The sequence below is a fragment of the Tetrao urogallus genome (assembly GCF_951394365.1).
Source record: "Tetrao urogallus genome assembly, chromosome: 1".
Classification (NCBI taxonomy): Eukaryota; Metazoa; Chordata; class Aves; order Galliformes; family Phasianidae; genus Tetrao; species Tetrao urogallus.
This window is the reverse complement of record NC_136813.1, coordinates 1,115,885-1,137,034: the sequence shown is the minus strand read 5'-3', so window position 1 is coordinate 1,137,034 and position 21,150 is coordinate 1,115,885. Positions and strand designations below refer to the sequence as shown.

The window sequence follows — 21,150 nt, the reverse complement described above, 5'->3', positions numbered from 1 at the left end:
ATCCATCCATCCATCCATCCATCCATCCATCCATCCATCCATCCATCCATCCATCTCTATTGCTGGCCAGTGTCCCTCTGGGGTGAGGGCTGCAGGTAATTGAGAGCATCCAGATGGGGCAGGAGCTGTGCTCATTGTCACTTGGTACCACGGAGTTCCCCATCACCTTTTCTCAAAGCACAAGTGGTTCCAAAGGGGTTTTGTTGCAGTTAGCAGACACGAGGTGTGTTTACGTGCACAGACTGGCATCCCCAGTTTCAGCTTTTTGGTGTGACTCTTCTCTGCTCATGCTTTTCGTTTAGAAGTGTGTCTGTGCAGCTTCATTTAGTGAGAAATCCTCTTCTCTGTTGGACAAGCATTCCTAGAAGCATTGTTTTTTCCCTAAAGAAAGGTTAATTATTAATTTAAAGTTATTGTTCCCATGGTCTTACAGCTTTAAAATCTACAAACCATAGTATAAGGGCAAAAGGAAGTGCCTTCCTAGGACCAACAGAGGGTAAAATGCCTGTTTCACTCATCCTGAAACCCTAAAGCCAACTAAGCCTTCTCCCTTCAAACCTCCATAGGCACTGCTTTTGTAAATATTTACAGAATTTGGCTCACAGCTTGCAAGGTTTTGTCCTCTAAGTGTGCTGCTGGTTGGTGGATCAATCTCTGAACTTCTTAAATGAGAATCTTGAGCAAAGCAGAGTGGTGAAGTTTAATAAATCTTTTTTTCTTCACAATTTCTTGCTTCTGTGACCATCATTTACATAGATGTTAATCATTGACCTAAAGGCTGGTCGCATGCAGAAATGGGAACCTCTCCTGGCTGCGTGGTGCTGGCCTTTCCCATGGGAAATGTTTCTCCATGTATGCAGTAAACCCTTATAAAAATACATTTCACAATAATAAATTTTACTCTGTTGGCTTCTCTGCTTTTTTAAAAATCACATTTATTCCAAACAGACATAAAACTGATGTCTCACAGAAGCAGCTTTGTTGTTTGAATGTTTTAGAATCACCTTTTTGGTCAGTTTCAAAGGAGAAATTTAGGTGCATTTAGGTGGTCAGCAGAATGAAAGTCACACCTAAAGATCTGGTGGTTTATTTTCTGACTTACTTTCTTAATCACAGCATCACAGAATGGTTGGGTTGGAAGGGAGCTCAAGGACACGAAGCTCCAACCCCCCACCAATGCAGGGCCACCAACCTCCCCATCTCACAGCAGCCCAGGCTGCCCAGGGCCCCATCCAACCTGGCCTCCAACACCTCCAGGGATGGACGGGGCATCACAGCCTCTCTGGGCAGCTGTTCCAGCACCTCACCACTCTCTCTCTAAACAACTTCCCCCTGACATCCAACCTCCAGCTGCCCTCCCTCGACTCCAAACCATTTCCCCTTGTCCTCCTGTTATCTACCCTTAATAAAACGAGAGCGTGTGATCTGGGGCAAGGAGTGAAATGTCATCCTGACACATTTCTGATTCTCACCCTTCTGTTTCCGCAGATCATTAAGCTGAAAGCAGAAGCCCGTCTCGATCTCCTGAAGCAGATCGGGGTCTCTGTGGATACGTGGCTAAAAAGTGCAATGAACCAGGTGATGGAGGAGCTGGAAAACGAGCGCTGGGCCAGCCTGCCCTCGGTGACCAACAACGGCTCTGCACACCTGGTATGGCCCCATCCCCTCCCACTACTTAAAGGGAGCTTCCAAGCAGAGGGGGAGCGACTTTGTACATGGTCTGACAGTGATAGGACAAGGGAGAGTGGCTTTAAAATAAAAGAGGGGAAATTTAGGTCAGATGTGAGGAGGAAGTTCTTTACTCAGAGGGCAGTGAAGCTCTGGCACTGCTGCCCAGAGCTGTGGGTGCCCATCCCTGCAGGTGCCTGAAGCTGAGGATGGGCCCTGAGCAGCCTGAGCTGTGGGGGTTGGATGGGGGGATGAATGACCTTCAAGGCTCCCTCCAACCAGAGCCATTCTGTGATTTGAGGTGTGCTAAATACCTGACTGCACCTCTTGGTGCAGCTCGGGCTGCCCGAGGTCCCATCCGTGGCCGTGAGCACCTCCAGGCATGGGGCAGCACAGCTTTGGGCAGGAGTGCCAGGACCTCACCACCCTGTTTGAGCTATTATTTGAGTTCCATGATATCTGTGATAGGATGCTAATGGTGTGTAGTAGCAGTTTTCCCTTTCTTCTCCCTTTTTCTCCACCTCTTCCAGCTCCTGCTGGGCACATTGGGTGCTCCCATCCCTCTGCCCTGCAGCCAGTGCCATCCCCCTACCATCAGCAGGAGGTTGCAGGCTGACTCCCACATTCCCTTTCTACACTTATATAAGCTCCTGTGTGTAAGAAGGAGCTGCTGTTGACCTTGGCAGGCCAGGCAAGGACAAGCTGTAGATGGAATTCTTAGAACTGCTGCAGAAATTACATTGGGTGCAATTATTGTTGAAATACTGTGGCCGGAGACAAGCAGCACTTTCACTTCAGCCTTGAAGAGCAAGCAGGCAGCAGTCAGTGCTCCAAAGGCAGCTCTTGCTGTCCTCGTGTCACAGTTTGTGCTCTCAGTGTACTTCCAATTAAGCAATGGAGGCGAGGAGGGCAGCCCTGATGGTTTGGTCCCTCTGTATGGTGCAGTACTCAGAAGGAGCTGTATCTCCTTACACGTCCTGTTGGTTGACTTTCCAATAGAACGATGAAATGTAAAATCTTGGAAAGGAATTCTTTCTTTTTCCTGCTCTTAACAGCCCCCCAAAAAGTTGATTATCATTTTGAATTTCAGTGCCATCTGGGAAATACAGCGCTGCTGTTACATGTAATGTAATTGAGAGACCTTTGTGCTGCTTGCAGGACATCAAATGCATTGTACATATGGAATTCATTTAAAAAGCAGGAGAGAATGGTGTTTTTATGGAGTTTGTGCTTTGTTTTGCCTTCGCCATGATTTCCAACTGCCCACTTCTAGGAAACATTTCTGCAATAGAAGTGCAGCACTGCAGAGCCAAAAAGTTCATAGAATGGCCTGGCTTGCAAAGGAGCACAGCGCTCATCCAGCTCCAAGCCCTGCTGTGTGCAGGTCACCAACCAGCAGCCCAGGCTGCCCAGAGCCACATCCAGCCTGGCCTTGAATGCCTGCAGGGATGGGGCATCCACAGTCCACAGCTCACAGTTGGTTCCTGGAAGTGGATATTTCAAAGTGTGAGGGGCCGTGGCATCTTCCAGCCTTTGGGTTGCTGGTTCCTACTGGTCTGAATGTCACTGGATAGCAGCCTGCATGGAACACAGTGTAGATTGCAGAATCAGCAGTGGAGGCCTTTCTGGGGTCCTTCTGTAGGGAATTCTCATGACATTTTGGCATCTATTTTATGCTCCTCAAAGTTGGACAGCCAGGTCAGAGCTGAGGTGGTTCAAGGTCTCTGCATCTCCAAGGACAGACAACCAAAATATACTGAAAGAGGCATTTTGGTCTCCCTTCTCGTGTTAGCACACTCGGAGCAGATGTTTCACAACCAGCTCTTCATGGACACGATACCTTATTCCACAGTGCATGTCAGCTGGGACAGATTGGACTTGGTGACCTCAGAGGTCTTTTCCAAGCTTAGTGATCCCACGATTCTATGATACAGACCATGCACAGGGAGGGCAACAAATGCAAAGTGTTGCTTGGCTCATTTTATTATTGCTTCATTTATTTTTGTTTGACGTCTGCTTTGCCTTCACATTGAAGTTGATGAACCTTGCTTTTAATAGATCAATGCTGATGCAGAGAAGGAAGAAGGTGAAGAGTTTGAGGACAGCATGGATGTTTTTGATGACAGCAGTTCTAGTCCTTCTGGTACTCTTAGAAATTACCCTCTCACCTGCAAAGTCGTTTATTCCTATAAGGTTTGTGATATTATTTTTCTCTAAAATTTCTGTCTGATTAGAAAAACAAATAGCACAGTGAGCATATAAGAGCTGCAACTGATGAGTCGTTGTGAGAAACATGGAGCTGTAGTGCAGAACCTGCAGTCTGTGTGAAGCTGAAGCATGCAGAACAGCCCTGCCTGCCTCCTTGTCCTGGAATGCTGAGTTACAGCTTTGCTGAAAAGCCACATTTGTGCTCTTTACCTCTGCTAGTGCTGCTGGGGCTGCTGTGAATCACAGCTCTTCCTTACCAAAGGCAGCTGCAGGCAGAGGGTGGAGTAATGAGGGCTACCAAGGTAAATTGGGCTCAACAGGCTGGTGGTATCCGAGCTGCTTCCATCAGTCCCCAAGAGTGAAGAAAGCAGTCAGAAGAACCCTCAAGTTCAAGTATGTTACATCATAAGAAAATGTTTGCATTTTCTCTTTTTCCTGTTACGTTTTTCAGGCTTCTCAGCCAGATGAATTGACCATAGAGGAACACGAGGTACTGGAGGTGATTGAAGATGGAGACATGGAAGACTGGGTTAAGGTACCGCTTTTTCTGAGGCTGTTTTCAATATTACTTTTTAGAAATCGGGCTGTGGGACAGAAGCCCTGAGCAGGGCAGGTAGAGCTGAGCTCCTCTGGTCTTCTTGATCTGCAGGCAAGGAATAAAGCCGGCCAGGTGGGCTACGTCCCTGAGAAGTACCTGCAGTTCCCAACATCCAGCAGCCTGCTGAGCATGCTGCAGTCCCTTGCTGCACTGGACAGTCGGTCCCACACCTCCAACAATTCCACAGAGGCTGACCTGGTGTCGGGCAGCCTGAATGGAGATTCCAGTGGTGAGTGTTCATTGAGAAGGAAATAGTGAGTAAAGCTTGCCTTCTGCACGTCAGATTTGGATGTGAGAGTTTCTTATTTTTGACCTTTGTCTGAGTACAACTGTTCTTAATAACCATCTCTCTAATTGCAAGAATCAGCATAATAACATACTTGGCTAGCCCGTAGATTAACTAAACTAGAGAAAACTGAAATAGTTTGACTCAGCAGTTTTGTATATCATACTTGTTGGCTTTTCTTCCTCAGGCTGGTGCTGATAACCCTTCTTTTTTTCTTTCTCTGTCCGTTCCTCAGTCTGTTTTGTGAAAGCACTTTACGACTACGAGGGGCAGACCGATGACGAGCTGTCCTTCCCAGAAGGAGCCATCATCCGCATCTTGAACAAGGAGAATCAGGATGATGATGGCTTTTGGGAAGGAGAATTCAATGGGCGTGTTGGGGTGTTCCCATCGGTGTTAGTTGAAGAGCTGACAGCCTCAGAAAATGGAGAGGCTCAGTGGATTGGAGATATTCAGGTATGTGAGGGCGGGAGGTGTTGCTTGGGGCATTTTCCTGTAGGAAATCCAACTTGTACACACCAACCCCTCTCACTCCTAGGTGAATGTTGGCAATCTGGAGCTTTTTCTTTGGCTGTTCATGTCCTATAAGTTATGAAACTGTGGTGCAGATATCAACCAATGTGGGGGATTTTGCAGGACTGGGAAGATCTGCTGTTTCTTCAGCAGATAAAAAGCAACCAATTAAAAAAAGACAAAAACAAAGAGTGCTTACCTTTTAGCTTCTTACCCAGCCTAATAATTGGCAACTGATGTGTTTTGGCAAACGTAACACATTTGTGAATAAAGGGAAGTATTTGAGTAGAAAGGAAATGAGCCAAGGAGAAAATTCTGTCTGCTTCTTGTAATGAATTCGTGGCACAGAGTGAAACATCAAACAGAACCCGGCAAGCAGAGAACTGTGGAGCTCCCATAGCTCTAATGTAGTGTTTTCATGCTTAATTCTGATCTGTGTCTTCTCAACTTTTGGGAGGGAGAACTGCAGGTGTTGTAGTACAGTCATTTCTGACCCATGCATTTACTGCCTTGCAGTTCTGTAACCTTGCATTTCATTAGAAAATCAGGCACATTCTCATCTCTATCTGTGGTGCTGGACATTGGGCTTCCACATGTCCTGCTGACATTGTCCCACTGTTTTTATTCTTTGAGACCCTTAAAAATGAGGAGTATATTCAGCTGCATTGCTGGACGTGCTCAGAGCTTCTCTGCTCTGACCAAGCTTTGCTTCTCTTAAGTATTGGGCCTGTTGGTGGTAACCAGAGAGACATTCACAGCTTGACAGACACCACATGCACTCACTGTGGGTTCGGGGTTAAGGGTTACCCTTTTGGCTTAGGGTTAAGGGCTACCCATTAGGTATTAGGTATTATTAAGGATTAAAGGCCACCGTTTTGGGTCAGGATTAAGGGTTTCCCCTTTAGGGCAGGGTTAAAGGTTGCTCCTTTGGGTTAGAGTTAAGGATTACCCACTTGGGGTGGGGTTAAGGGTTACCCATTTGAGTTAGGGTTAAGGGTTAAAGGTTACCCTTTTAACTTAGGGTAAAAGGGTTACCATTTGACTTAGGGTAAAGGGTTACCCATTTGGGTTAGGGTGAAAGAATTACCATTTGAGTCGGTGTTAAGGGTTACTCTTTTGAGTTAGAGTTAAGGGTTGCTATTTTGCATTTCCTTCTCAAATGGACCCTGGCCCTTCTAACAGTTTTTCTCTAGACAAAAGTTCCAGGCATGCTGTTGCCTCAGAAGGCTTCCCATGCCTCGGTGTGTGTAAGGAGCTGGGCTTTCAGCAGCACCTCTCTCCATTCCCAGGTGTCCCCCACCCCAAAGCCGAATCACACCCTTCCGCCGCTGCCGCTGTACGACCAGCCTCCCACCAGCCCCTTCCACAGCCCGGACAAAAGAGGCTCCCAGTACTTCCCCAGGTCGCCGTCGACTAACGGTGAGTGTTGTGATAGTGTAAGAAGCATTTCCTGGGCTGCAGTAGGAAGGGCAGGCAGCAGACTGGAGGTGATCCTTCTCCTCTGCTCAGAACGGTGCAGCCTCCTCTGCCCAGTGCTCACTTTGCAGTAGGCATTGATGTGGTGGCCGAGCCCAGCACAGGGATCTGTCATACAGAGGAAGGCTGAGAACTGGCACTGTTCAGCCTCAGGAGAAGGCTGTGGGAGGAAGGTGATCACAGAATCATGGAATGACAGCATGCCCTGGGTTGCAAAGGAGCACAGCGCTCATCCAGCTCCAAGCCCTGCTGTGTGCAGGTCGCCAAGCAGCAGCCCAGGCTGCCCACAGCCACATCCAGCCTGGCCTTGAATGCCTGCAGGGATGGATGGGGCATCCACAGCCTCCTGATCTATCAGTTCGTTGCAGGGAGTTGGACAGGATGACCATTAAAGGTGCCTTCCAAACCAAAATTCTAGGATTCTCTTAAACAGATGAAAGAGGTGGAGTCGTACTCAGGAGTGAAGGGACAAAAAGTAACAGGAAAAACTGAAATACTGAAAATGCCACACAAAGATTTTGCTTTGTGTTTTTATTGAGAAGGTGATCAAACATCAGAGCAGGTTACCCAGAAAGATTATGAAGTCTTCATCCTCAGAGATGCTCAGAGCACAACAGGACGTGGTCCCAGACTGCGTGCTGTGGTGGAGCCTGCTTTGGGCTCAGCAGATGGACCAGTCACCTTCCAGCCTCAGCCATTCTGTGGTTCTAAGCCACACTCAGAGACAGAATGAGACTCCTGAAGGGCACCAGTGTTGTGTAAACACTGCTTGTATTGTAATACATACCACTAGCAGAGAAAATACTCTGCACATTACCCCTTCAAAGTCGGCTCATAGTATGTAATGAATCGTGGAATCATTAAGGTTAAAACAGATCTCTCAGATCCCCACTCCCACCCCATCCCACCGTGCCCACTACCCACATCCCTCAGTGCCACCTCCCCACAGCTCTGCGACATCCTCAGGGATGGTGACCCCCACGCTCCCTGCGCAGTGCCAGTGCCTGACTGCTCTTTTGGAGAAGGAATTCTCCCTAATATCCAACCTGACCCTCCCCTGGCACGAGGCCATCGCCTCTCATCACTGTTACCTGGGAGCAGAGGCCGACCCCCCCCTCACCACAGCCTCCTTTCAGGAGTTTGAGAGAGCTGTAAGTCCCCCTGAACCTGAGCAAGAGAAGAAAACGTACTGAGGAGTGCTCAGTTCACATTCTGGTACGTAGCCACCACTCAGCACTGATTTGCTGTTGCTTAACCCTTTCAGAAAACAGCTTCAGCTCGGAGTCCCCTGGGTTCTCACAGCCTCCACGACTTCCTCCTGAAACTTCATACGGCAAACTGCGACCTGTAAGTTTCGGAGCTGGGTTTCTGTTGATGCTGTGGGGTGATACAGCCAGTTTATATCCCCAGCCTGGGGAGATGGGGGCACTCAGAGCCCTGCAGTTCCTGTGCCCTGGGGTTCAGCACCTGCTCGTTTGGCTCTCGGCGTTCTGCTAACCCCATGGCTGCCTGCAGCAATACAGTGTCACAGAATTATGGTGTGAGGAAAGGTCTGTCCACACCCCTTTGGTAATACTGCAGATGTGTGAGAAAGCTATGGCACGCGAGAGCTATTTGAGATAAGTGGGCACTGGAACAAAGCAAAGCTGCTCTTGTTCAAACAGTGAGACCTGGCTGGGTTTACAGGTGACCTTGAATCTTATCTGTCCCCTTTTTATCTAAGCTGCCCTTCTGTATCTGCCTTTATGGTTGTAATACCTTCACGCCTCTTTTCACGGATGGTGAAATCTAACCTGGGAGGAGGATTTTACATCTCTTCTGTAGGCGTCAGTCAACAAATTTACAGCAGGCTTTGGGAGATTACTTCTGTTGTTGCCACATGCATTACTGCTGTGCAGAACGACAGAAGAGCTGGGGAACAAGTGTCAGAACAGTTTAATGGTATGATTTGTACCATTGCTTTTTATCCAGAGGCTGAGTTCCCAGCCACACCACGTGCTGGCTGCACTTGGACACCACATGCAGTTACATTTTGGGGTTACGTTTATTTCCAGACCGCTTGACTTAAGGATTTTGAATTCAAACCACTTAAGAGTGATGTCCCCTATCTTTTGTGCTGCCTTTGCTGCCTACATGGGGACATCTAGCCAGAAAAGGAGGGGCAACATTTCATCACTTCAGTCTTGCAAATCTTGCATCTGCTAGGATTAATTCTGAATTAAGGATGGGCACTTCCAAAGTCCTGCACCAAACTGCACTAAGGTGTAATATTTGTATTCTCCTAGCATTTTTAATGAATGAAATTGCAGGAGAAGCTTTGTTCAGCATGAATGAATATTCAGAATATTCCAGCAGTCAGCGAGTTAGCTTTATTCACTGCGATACCCAAGGCAGCTACATCACTGCATCATTAAATATTGAAGGGTGGAACAGAGGAGTTGGAAGTTATCTCAGCCTCTGGTGAAATGACTGATTCAGCTCTTTCATTTTGTAGATTTGAACTGACTTTGTGAGTAATACGTTACAGCAGTCGCACGTCTCAATTTAAAGCATTTCTCAGTGCTGCATTTTAAATACGTTTCGTTTCGAAAACATTGTGAAGCTTTTTGTGAAGTTGTGGTGTTCGTCCTCACAATTCATGTTCTTCATAGCAAGTCACTGTGGTGCATTCTGACAACATGTGATAAAAGTCCTCCACGAGGCACCGCTAAAGCTTCTGTTAGTGCTCCATCAGAAGCAGTGGGAAAGGAGTTGATGTGGCAGAGCATAAAAATAGCACTGGATTTCAGGTATATGCCACTGAGGTCAGCAGTTGATTAAATATAAGTAAGCTGCTTGTTCCTCACGGCGTTCCTGCCACTGCCAGCCCATGTAAGGTACAGGTGTGGTGTCCAAAGCCCACCCTGTGGCTGAGCACCACGAGGTCCATTGGTGCAGGTGGAGGGGCTGGGCTTTTCCCCCTCCCCCGTTCACCTTCCATCCACGGTCTGCATGTTGGCATCGAGTCAAGGGCTGAGCACAGGGCTGCACCTCCGTGTGAGCTCAGAAAGGCTGAGTTTTGTGGTGGTTCTGGCTGTTGCAGGTGCGAGCAGCTCCTCCACCCCCAACGCAGCAGCAGCACCGCCGGCCAACAGAGAAGATTGAGGACGTGGAAATCACGCTGGTGTAACGGTTGGACTCGTTCCGCAGTAGTGCTACAATCAAGACCAAACCCGGGATTTGGTCGGTCTCGTTTTTAGGCACCTTTGCATGATGAAGACTTGGAATCGAGCGAGAGACAGGGAGGATTTTGGGGACGGTGACGTGGCGGACTCCTCCCCACGCTCGTGAATATGTTGTGCCTTTTTTTGTTGTTTCGCTTTCTGTACGTCATTCCTCCTCTCTTAGCACAAACCCAGGCGGGCCGAGCAGCGAGCGGAGGATCGGCACCGGGCAGCTTTCTCTCTTGGCTGAAGATGGTCATTTTTACACAGAGGCTGAGAAGGAGCCTCCTGCTGCAGTCACAGCGCCCTTCCATCACGTGCGTTAGTACAGTATATTACTGTTGCCATAGGAATGTGCTAAAGGCTGTCCGTTCTTCAAGTAGCATTGCTTGTCTGATCAGGCATTAATCAGATCTAATGGAGTGAAAAAGGGAACTGAAGAATGAGTGTAAGGAGAGGCTGGCTCCTCTTTAATGCCCTCACGGAAGGAAGAAACAGGAAAATAATCTCATAGGTAAGGGAAAGTGATGCAGATCATACAGCGTTAATTACAGTAATGCACACCTCTTCAATAATTAACAGTTAAGCAGAACTAAATGTTCTTTGTATTAATATTTATGCAGTACATTTAGTAATAGAGTATCTAATACGGAGGTGCTGAATTAGTAGCAACATCTTGTTCCATAGCCTAAACCGACCGGTAGACAAGTGAGATTTTTGTCTAGATCTGGAAATTGAGCTTCTTTTTTTTTTTTTCCTTAGCAGATTTTGGGGGTTTTGCTTTTGAAGTGTTTGGCTCACTCTTACCCCAGTTACCGCCGCGTGCTTTTCTATCCCACGTTAGCATGTATCTCTGTCACCAAACCGGCTGGCTGGAGTTAGGTTACGCATCGCACACCTGCCATATTTCGGTTCTGCATTGGAGAATCCCGTAGCATTGAGCTCCAGAAGGAGCCTCGCACAGCTGCAGAGCTCCCTGCTGTCTGCAGACCTCCAGGCTGCTGCTGGGGCTGCGGTCCCAAATTCCTCTCTCACAACAGAGAGGATATCAAAACGACTTTCAAGCCTCTGGAAAGGAAACTTGGTTTTTTTGGGGAGGAAATGGGAGAAATGGTCGGAGGAGAGGGGAGGAGCGGATGAAAGCGGGTTGTTCTTCATCTGTGAGCAGCGAACTGTTGTTGGAAGAGCAGCACCCATGGGATGCAAGCTGCAGGCATCACAAGGCTGTTTTCCCTTCTGTGAATTCTATGAATGCCTTCTTTACGTGTTCGCTTTTTCCTACGCCAGCAGCAGTTCTGCCTTTAGCTGAGTTCCAAGGGCTGCTCTTTGAGGGCTGCGTTCACATCAACCATCCAGCCAGATTCTCTCCTCGACTGCGCACCTCCTGGGAGCCCTGTCTGGGCTGCATCTCCAGCTCTGCCCTTCTCCTTCCCCAGCAGCCATTGGGAGAAGAAAGCTCCTTGGTGGGTTCTGGAGCCGCTGACTGTCCAGTGAAGTCTTATTCTTTCGCACCTCTCGTCCCGTTGATCTGTTTGAGGTCTTTTTACGTGTTTATCAAACTTGTTCTTAAGTTTAAAAAACAAAACAAAACATGTTTTTATTGAGATTTAACTGTTTGCAAAAACGTCGGAAGCTTCACAACGCAGAAGAAAAGCAAAGTCTTGCCATAGTGCCCACCTTCCATCCCTTCGGCCAGTTGTTTTCTGCGTGTCCTCCATACGCGGACTTTCAGACTTCAGAAAAGTGTTATTTAAAGTCTCTTTAGTTGTATTTTAAAATATTTTCTGCAAGAGCTGCTAATTTTATTTAAAAAAGGAGAAAAAAAAAAAAAGAAAAAAAGAGAGGAAAAAAGTTGTACAAATATGCCTCCTTTTAACTATGATTTCTTCATACAGGGCATGCATTCGACGTCTCATCGTGTACAGCGTCAGTACACCGAAAGCATCGGTGCAAATGCTTTCTTTCTATCGGCTGTAAAAAGTTTGTATTTATTATGTATAAAAAGTTGAATAATAAAAAAAGTGGAACTAAATCCCCAGCGTTGCTCCAAGACGAGGCACTGCTGCAGGCCTTTGTAGAGTCACAGAGGTTGGGAAGGACCCCCGAGGTCATCCAGTCCATCCATCCCCCAGCACCAGCACTTCCCACTACACCACGTCCTTCAGTGCCACGTCTCCATGGTTCCTGAACCCCTGCCCGGATGGGGGCAGCCTCTTTTCCTTCCCATGTGTTTTTCTGGGTATCCTTTTCTGGTTTATTACCCTTTTACGCAGAAATTTACATCTTTTGCTTTTCGTCCAGATACTGAAAGCAATCTGAGATGGCATTTTGAGGTGGTATTTATACGAGGAACAAAACGATGCCGGAAACAGAGACCCAGCAACAGAGCTCCAGTTCTCAAAATCGCTGCTTAATGGCCTTTATGCAATTAGGATCATTGCATCAAGGGGAGAGGGGCTGATCGTAACTGCCCCCTGCAGTTGTCCCTTCGTGGTGCTGACTGGCCGTTGTGTGAGGAGCCCTTCCCATGCAGCACACAGCTTACAAGCTGATCTGTTGTGCTGTGGCACTCAGTGCTGTTCTCCTACGCAACCACCAGTGCCAGGCTCTCTCCTTTCAGTGTCCCTGTCCCACAGGTGGCTGTTGTTCCATTAGGTAAAGCCTGGGCTTTCAGCAGGCTCTCAGCTGAGCACACGGCAGCGCGGTGCTGTTTGAACGATGCTTGGTGCAGGGATGCAGCACTGTTGGCCCCAGCGCATCTGTGTTGGATTAATCTCCAGTCTTCCTCCCCACCCGTTAGCCTTTTCCCCTGAGCTCCTGCAGCCTCTCCCATGGTGGAATCTCAGCTCTTTATATCCGTTCACGCTCCTCCGAAGGCGCTGTCCTGCCCTGCTGCTCGCACCGCATTCCTTCCTGCAGTTTCCCATTCCCCCCGTGTCGTGCCACAGCTCACACCCCGCAGCCAAACGCCTGTGCAGGCGATTGCATCAGCACTTGTGATCTCCAGGAAAATCTCTTCCCCCTGAAGTGCTCTGCTCATGGAAACAGCCTTTCGTGGAAGCGTTCCCTGCAGCGCGGCGGGCGATGCTGCCAGATGCTGCCGCAGAGTTGCCCCGTTGCTCCTCCAGTTGCAGATCCACAGGAGGGTTGCAAGGATGTTTGCTGCCCGCTGCTCCCCTGCACCGGGCTGGGAGGTGAGCTGGGGAGTGCAGAGAGATTGGTCCAAAGCCAGAAGGAGAAAAGAAGGGGTAAACAGAAAGAAGACAGAGGCTAATAAACAGCCAGGGATGCAGCAAATGAGCCAATAAAACAAGCAGAGAGGAAAACGCTGACGTGCTGATTGTACCAAGCAGTCTCGCAGTGCAGCCCGGGGGGATTGAGCATCATAGATCTGGTGGAAGGATCACCACAGCACGGGAACCTCTGCATTGCAGAAGCACAGATTGCATCCAGAAAATACACACACTGCAGTGGCACCGGGGAGGTCGTTTAGTGGCACTGAGCTGGAACAGATGACATGTCTGTGGTCTGCAAATAGGCACGAGAGTCGCTCAGCAGTTCAACTCAGCAGCATTTGTGTGTGCAGAGACACCCAAGGTCAGGGGCTCTGAGCTGTGGGTGTCCCTGTTCACTGCAGGGAATGGGAACAGATGAGCTGAGGGCCCCAAGCACCCTCCAGCTGCTCTGGTTCTCCTGAATGCAGTGCTGTGGCTGGAGCTGCGTGCTGGCACTGCTGCAGGTGGAGGACATGTGCAGTGCTTGGACTCAGACCATGGCTTTGCCTCCACGGTGAATGCAGTGCATGGCTCCATCTCGACCTGTGGGATTTCACTGCTGTGGAACGCACCATTTTCATTCTAAATCCGTAATGAGGATGGGAATGCAATTAGTTGGCTCATTGGAACACCCAGAGCACTGCTGGCACTGCCCAGAGGTTAACTTCAGCTCTGTGATGAGGTGCCATTCTATTTCAAACTCTTTTCTTCCAGTCCCAATTTTTTACCTTCTTTTTTAAAAAACAGATGTTTCGTTTGTTTTAGATTTTGTTTTTCTTAATGCAAACTCGAGAACAATCGCTGCAAGGGACATTTCTGCTCTTAGGCTTTGTCTGTGCAATGGCTTCTCTTTTTTTTCCATCATTTCTTAAGAGACAAATGAACTCCCAGGCCCTGGTGCATTGGGAATGCTGACAGCAGCTCCTTAAATCCCACTGCATCGTCTTCTCTGGGCTGAGCCAAGTTCTGCAGAATGGTCCCAGTCCAGCTTCACCTCTGTGTGATGGGCAAATTACTGCACTAATGAGCTTCTCCTGGAGAAGGGCCTCCGTATGGGGGAAGGACAGAGGGAGGGCAGTGTGTCTGCAGGCACCTGCATGTTGGGATGATGGCTGTCAGGTTGGATGTCAGGGGGAAGTTGTTTAGAGAGAGAGTGGTGAGGTGCTGGAACAGCTGCCCAGAGAGGCTGTGATGCCCCGTCCATCCCTGGAGGTGTTGGAGGCCAGGTTGGATGGGGCCCTGGGCAGCCTGGGCTGCTGTGAGATGGGGAGGTTGGTGGCCCTGCATTGGTGGGGGGTTGGAGCTTCGTGATCCTTGAGCTCCCTTCCAACCCAAACCATTCTGTGATTCTGTGAGGACTTCACCACCACTTGCGAGAGATTGCAGCAGAGAAAGGCAGCCGAGGTCGCATCGGTAAATCCAGCGGCGCGATCTCCTTGTCGTGGTTTAGCTCCTTTAGCTCAGCAGCACGCCGTCAGTGTTTTGCACTCGTTGGCTTTTGACTGCTGCTGGCTTTGCAGGTCTCCCTGCATCTTAAATCAGCGCCGCTTCCCTCCATGGCCACGCGCTGGGCACTGCTGGGCACTGCTGGCACAGCACCCGCGGCCACTCCTGGCTGTCGGCGTGCTGCAAAGCGCTCTGCTGGGTCCCAGCAAACTGCTGCTCTCACATCTCATGTTCGCTGTGCTGGCAGAGCTGTGGGGATGTAACAGCAGAGAAGTGGCTGCCTCTGCTGTCGGAATGATCGGAGCTAATCCGAGGATGAGGGGACGGTTTATTGATTCAAAGTCCTGGCCAGACGTAGATGGAGATAATTCTAGGATGTAGGGGTATTATTCTTACTGAAAAGCAGGCTTGTAAATTGCTCTCATTTATTTATTAGCCTCTGCAAAACAGTCGTGTGCTACTGCAGCTGGAAGGTTATGTAGAGACGTGAGTAGCTGTGATACTGAAAATAAGAGCTTTCTGGGTGGCAGTCATCTGATATTTTTGCTGAATCTGCTGGTTTCCTACAGCAAATAGCCACTAACACCGGATTCAGCTCTCTTTCCTTAAAGATAAAAAAAAAAAAAGGACAATGTGCTGAGTTTTCAGCTCTGCTTTAGCATTCCGGTCAGGTATCTTTTTGCTCTTCCTTGCAAGCTGGTTTCTGAGGGCTCCGGTTAATGTCCTTGAAAATAACCTCGCGCTCAGGCTGGTTGCTGTGTCATCGCATCCGTCCCCATGCAGGCAGCATCCTGCCCACAGTGGCGGCTGATGGGGGCTGTCCAGTCTGGCAGACCCGAGTTACCACCAGCAGATAACGGGTTGTGAAGGGCAGGCTCGGCCCTGAGGCTCTGCTGGGGGACAGGGCTCAGAGTTCTGTCGGTGCTCAGCTTTTCCTCTTGTTAAGGGCTGTTAGGATCATAAGCTGGTTAAGTTGGGAGGGGCTGGGTCACATCGCCAGTATTGGGGGATGGGATCGGATGATCTTTAAGGTTGGAACTGAATGATCTTTATGGTCCAGCCCAAACTATTCTATGCTTCTATGGTTCTACTTTCCACCTTTCAGAGGTGTCATCCTCTCGGACGGACGGCTCCGTGAAGTGCAGAGAGTTCAGCATCTCTCAGACAAAGCAAATGTTGCTGATTTTTGGTCCTTTCAGTCCTTGCAAGCTATTGCTCCCCGTCTGGAATCTTCCACCAGCAGCTTTACTTTCATTCACCGTATTGCAGTCGGGTTGGGATGCACGCTGCTCCTCTCATGCCTCAAACAGGGAAAATCCTACAGCCTCCAAATCCCCAGGCTCCCATAAATAACCAACACAGTCTCTTCCAACCCAAGCCATCCTATGATTCTATGCCAACGGGTTTCAGATCTTTAAAGCAGTGCATCCATCTGGAAGGTGGCTGCTTGCCCGAGTCGAGGACAGCAGTGGCTGTAGGTGCTGCATGTTTATAGAGGCTGCACTGGCAGTTAAATTGCCTCAGCACGGCCAACTTGCTGTCACCCAGCCTCAGTGTCTGGTGTTTGATGGCCTCATTATACACAGGCTGTCGATTCGGCTGCTGTTTTATCCGGGGTTTTGTCATTCAGCTGTAATAGCATGAAAGGAGGGGATGTTTCCATGCATCTGCAGCCAGCGAGGACTTCATGGATACAAGGGCAGCGTGCTGCTGATCTGCAGTCCTGCGGCTGCTGGCTGCCTTTGCAGGGCTGCACTGAAGGAGGGCACGGCCTGCTCCAGCTAAATGAAGGAGGGCACGATCACCAAACTGTAGAGTCATAGAGTCATAGAAAAGGTTGGAAAGGACCTCCAAGGTCGTCCAGTCCGACCCCGGCCCACCCCCACCACAGCCACCCTGTCCCTGGATGCCGCATCCGCATCTTTTCCAGCGGAGCTCACAGCATCCCCTGGAGGAGCCTGACCTGATGACTGAGCCCTACAGCACGGCACCTCTGGCTCTGCAGAAGTTTTGCTCCCACCATTGTGCGGCGTTGCGTAGACACGACCGTGGGCAGCTCTGTGGGAGGAAGCCAGGAGGAGAAACCCAAAGGATCCCATGCTTTGTGCAGAAAAGCACTGGCTGCTTTGTTCACCACTAAAAAGAAGGGAAACGGGTCGGTTCAACACCCCCAAGCCTGGCATTAGCAGGCAGTGCCCCACAGGGAGCCTCCAGGATCGTCTCCAAACGTGGCACGTCAGTCCTGCTGGAGCTACGGCCAGGGCTGACGTTTTCCATTACCAGAAGGGAGGGTGGAGAAAAGTATTTTTACCGTGTATTTATAGACCTGGCCGTGATGCAGTGTTTCCCAAACTTTGGGTGAAAAACAATGGACAAAGAGCTTTGTGTTAGGGCTGCTGGTTAGGAACAACAGGAGCGCGGCTCCTGTGGGGAAGGAAAAGGTGAGTAATAGGGGCTGTGCTGCATGTGGGGAGGTGTGGGGAGGGAAATCTGTTGGAGAAGCATCAGTGCCATGGGTGAGGAACCACTGCAGCACTGTGGGTGCCGCATCCCCGGAGGTGTTGGAACCCAGCCCACAGCAGGGGGTTGGAATGGGGTGGGCTTTAAGGCCCCTTCCAACCCAACCATCCCATGACTCTATGGTAGAACATCACATAGAGCAGCGTGCAGGGGAAACCAGCCTCCTCCTGCCCTCGGCTTATTTCTCCTGAAGCTTGAAAGCTGATTAAGAACCACTTACTTACGCTGATGGGTTTCAGATGATACTAGCAGGGCACGCTGCTCTTCTCCAGCTGCCCATTAAGGTTTCAATTTACGGACCTCGCACACAGGCGGGTGAAGCTGTAGGGCCAGGGTGTGAGCTGCTGGAATGACCTCTGTTAGCAGCCAGGCAGTTCATTAAATAATAAAGAGCTGAACAATTTCCAGCTAAATAGCACACCAAGCATCCCTTATTTCATTTCCTGTTTTTTAAAGGAAGTATAAATGATTTACTAATGTGCCTTAAGTCCTTTAAGTGAATTCAGGCAGCGAAGCAAAATCTTGTTTAGCGGGGCAGATGCCCAAAGGGAAATGTCTGAGTGATGGACCTGTTTGTGAACAATTTATCAGAGTTAATGGGGGAATTTAATGAGGCCAGCTCTCCAATCAGTCGGGCTGGTGGCTCAGGCTCCCATGCTTTGGGAACAATTAGCAGATGAAGCTCAGAGAGCTTGTGGTGCAAAACTTCCAACGTCGCCTATTTGAAATGGAGGGGTGTTGATCATAGAATGACAGCATGGCCTGGGCTGCAAAGGAGCACAGCGCTCATCCAGCTCCAAGCCCTGCTGTGTGCAGGTCGCCAACCAGCAGCCCAGGCTGCCCAGAGCCACATCCAGCCTGGCCTTGAATGCCTGCAGGGATGGATGGGGCATCCACAGCCTCCTTGGGCAACCTGTGCCACTGCCTCACCACCCTCTGCCTCCAAAACTTCCTCCTCACATCCAACCCAAACCTCCCCTGTCTCACTTTCAAGCCATTCCCCTTGTCCTGTCACCACCCACCCTCACACACAGCCGTTCCCCCTCCTGTTTATCCGCTCCCTTCAAGCACTGAAGGCCACCATCAGGTCTCCCTGCAGCCTTCTCTTCTCCAAGCTCCACCTCCCACTGCTGCTGGGAGGTTTGCTGGACTTCATCCTCTGTACTTTTGCCAAAAGAAGAAACAATAAATCCTCCTGCATGTGAAATGTTTCCAAAGCCCTTATGAATGTGATCCCCACTCCCTCTCCTCCCTTCCTCGCTTCCACTCCATCTCACCCAGCTCCATGCCTGCCCCGGGCTGCTCCATAACCAGCACTGGGACATTGGTCAGCATCTTTAGCAGAGCTGTTGGAGCTGTGAGGATCTGGACCATAGAGGAGATGTGGCAACTCAGCTCCAGCAGTAGCAGCTGCTCTGACTGCAGCAATAAACTTCAATATTCTTGCAATACAGCTCCCATTTGAGTCAGACACTACGAACCCTTTACAGCCGGTGTTGCAATTCATCATATCTCTACCTGAATTACTTTCCGGGACTGGGCTCCACTCATTTAACACGAGCTATCTCATCTTGTCCATCTCTGTCCTGGGGTTTATTTTCCACAGCCACTTGCTGAGAAAATTCATCAACTCGGTGGTGTGCCTGATGGAATTACTGGTTGGAGGGGTGGAGATTGGGATGTTTTTCTCTCCCTGGCCTCCAGCTGCTGTACAAAGAGGCGGTGAGACGTGGGCTTACCTCGGAGCAGTGACCTTGGCCTTGTTCCTTGGTGTCCCAGCAGAGTCCAGGAGCACTGGACAGCTGGGCTGTCCCTCTCAGAAGGTGACAGCTCTATTTGGGGACCTCTCAAAGGCCGCGTGGAGACAGCAGTGTCCTGTGAGCACGAGGCTGGGCGCATTTGGCTGTTGAGTCTCGTGCCACATCAGCTGGGCAGAGCTGATGGAAGCAGGACTGATGGTGTGCCTGAAGAGGCATCCAAGCAATAGGCAGGGCGCTCTGTGTCACTTAGGCTCAAGTTAATCTGCTTTGTTGCAATGAAACCCTCTGCAAGGAATTTGCTGAGCACCTTCCTTTAGGAAGGTGAAGAGAGCTTCTGTCCTTGGGTTTTTGCATACGTGATCCTTTCCTCTTTCCTCTGTCCTTGGCTTTCTGTATATGTGATCCTGTCCTCCCAGCATCACGCGGCCGCTTTGCTCTGTGCTTCATTTCCCACAGCAGACACTTTCCTCCAGGACGGCACCATTACAGGAATCACAGCATCACAGAATGGTTTGGGTTGGAAGGGAGCTCAAGGATCACGGAGCTCCAACCCCCCACCAATGCAGGGCCACCAACCTCCTCATCTCACAGCAGCCCAGGCTGCCCAGGGCCCCATCCAACCTGGCCTCCAACACCTCCAGGGATGGACGGGGCATCACAGCCTCTCTGGGCAGCTGTTCCAGCACCTCACCACTCTCTCTCTAAGGAACTTCCCCCTGACATCCAACCTCCAGCTGCCCTCCCTCAACTCCAAACCATTTCCCTTGTCCTGCTGCCATCTCCCCTTTCACAGAGCTGCCTCCCCTCCTGTCTGCAGGCTCCCTTCAGGCACTGCAGGCTGCACTGAGGTCACCCCGCAGCTTCTCTTCTCCATGCTGAACAAGCCCAGCTCCCTCAGCCTGTCTTTGTAGGGAGGTGCTGCAGCCCTCTGCTCATCTTTGTGGCTCCTCCGGACCCTTTCCTCTGGTCCTCCCTCTGGGATTGCTTCCTCTGTGCTCAGAAACACAGCCAGGAACTGACTGACACTGGTGCTTCCCCTCCTCCTCTATCTCTCTCCTTCCCCCCCAGTTTAAATGATGTGGTTTTCCAGCAGCACCAGCACCAAGATTTCTTTCTGCCGGGGGTCTCAGCCCTTGGTCCCCATGTCAAAGATCCAGGAGTTTTCAACCACAGTGGGGCTGTGGCACACAGTGCCATTGTCCCTCCTTCAGCCTTGCTCCGCTGCTGTGGAACGGGGGATTTTAGGGACAAGGGATTTTAGGGATGGGGGACTTCAGGGATATGGGATTTTAGGGCCATGAATGCCCTCCATCATCCTATGAGTTTGAGGAAAGGAGGTTGTTATGCATCCTCAGGGCCGGAGCTCAGAATAGAGACCACAGTGAGAACCTGCTCTCAAGGGTTGATTTGGGGATGTGCCAGAGTGGAGTCAAAGCCGTAACTGAGGCTGTCACAACCCCCATATAGCACGTCCCCAAGGACCACACCAGGGCTCGTTTCTGCAGGGAAATAAATCAGGAGAAATGGGCTCCTGCTGAGGAGGGGGGAGGTTTCTGAGCTGCAGGCATATCCAGAGAGGTGATGGGCTCTGTCCTGTCCAGAGCCTGCTCACACCGGAGCATTGCGTGGGGTCCAGCGGCATCTCTTCGATTCAGAGCATTCTTTTGCCACCTGAAGGCAGCAGCAGCAGCAATGGCCATCGCAGACCTTGCTGATCTCTGCCTTTTGCCAACGTGCAGGGGAAGCACAAAACCTCCAAACCAGCTGGGAAAGTCGCCGGCTGTCCTGGCCCCGCGGCTGCTGAGGGCTGCCAGCCCCTCCGGGAGGTTCTGAACCAGAGCCAAGTTCCTGGGGAGAAAAAACACGGGGACACCGGCTTAATGGAGCCTGCTCAATGGCCTCGGGCTGCCATAAACCACGTCGCTGTCTGGGCAATGAAAGGAGCGGAGGGGAGGGAGCAACAGCTTCCCATTCCCCTACCTGCTCCGAGCCGGCCTCCCCTGCAGTGCAGCGGGGAAATCTCTGCATCCCTCTGTGCATCCCCCCGCCTTCCTTCTTCGCAAGGAAGCTAGGAGCGCTTTCTGCCCTCCTGCTCGCTTCAGGTTACCGCCCGGTGCTTGGGCCAGGGGTGATGCTCTGGGGACACAGCCGAGCGCTTTCCCTTCGGCTCTGCCGTCCCCACGGCCTTCCCCCAGCA

At 50.3% G+C, this 21,150-nt stretch overlaps 1 protein-coding gene across 1 annotated transcript in view; it reads left to right on the top strand.

Moving 5' to 3' along the window:
- The window catches only part of FCHSD2 (FCH and double SH3 domains 2), a gene marked incomplete at both ends in the record, with an annotated part of 118,657 nt that extends 108,739 nt beyond the window's left edge, over nucleotides 1–9,918 (top strand). The window contains 8 exons of the mRNA XM_079544338.1: nucleotides 1,489–1,650; nucleotides 3,727–3,861; nucleotides 4,328–4,411; nucleotides 4,526–4,703; nucleotides 4,996–5,216; nucleotides 6,563–6,692; nucleotides 8,014–8,096; nucleotides 9,832–9,918. Coding sequence (XP_079400464.1) covers nucleotides 1,489–1,650; nucleotides 3,727–3,861; nucleotides 4,328–4,411; nucleotides 4,526–4,703; nucleotides 4,996–5,216; nucleotides 6,563–6,692; nucleotides 8,014–8,096; nucleotides 9,832–9,918 — 1,080 coding nt within the window. The remainder of the gene's footprint in view (nucleotides 1–1,488; nucleotides 1,651–3,726; nucleotides 3,862–4,327; nucleotides 4,412–4,525; nucleotides 4,704–4,995; nucleotides 5,217–6,562; nucleotides 6,693–8,013; nucleotides 8,097–9,831) is intronic.
- Between the last annotated feature and the right edge of the window lie 11,232 nt (nucleotides 9,919–21,150).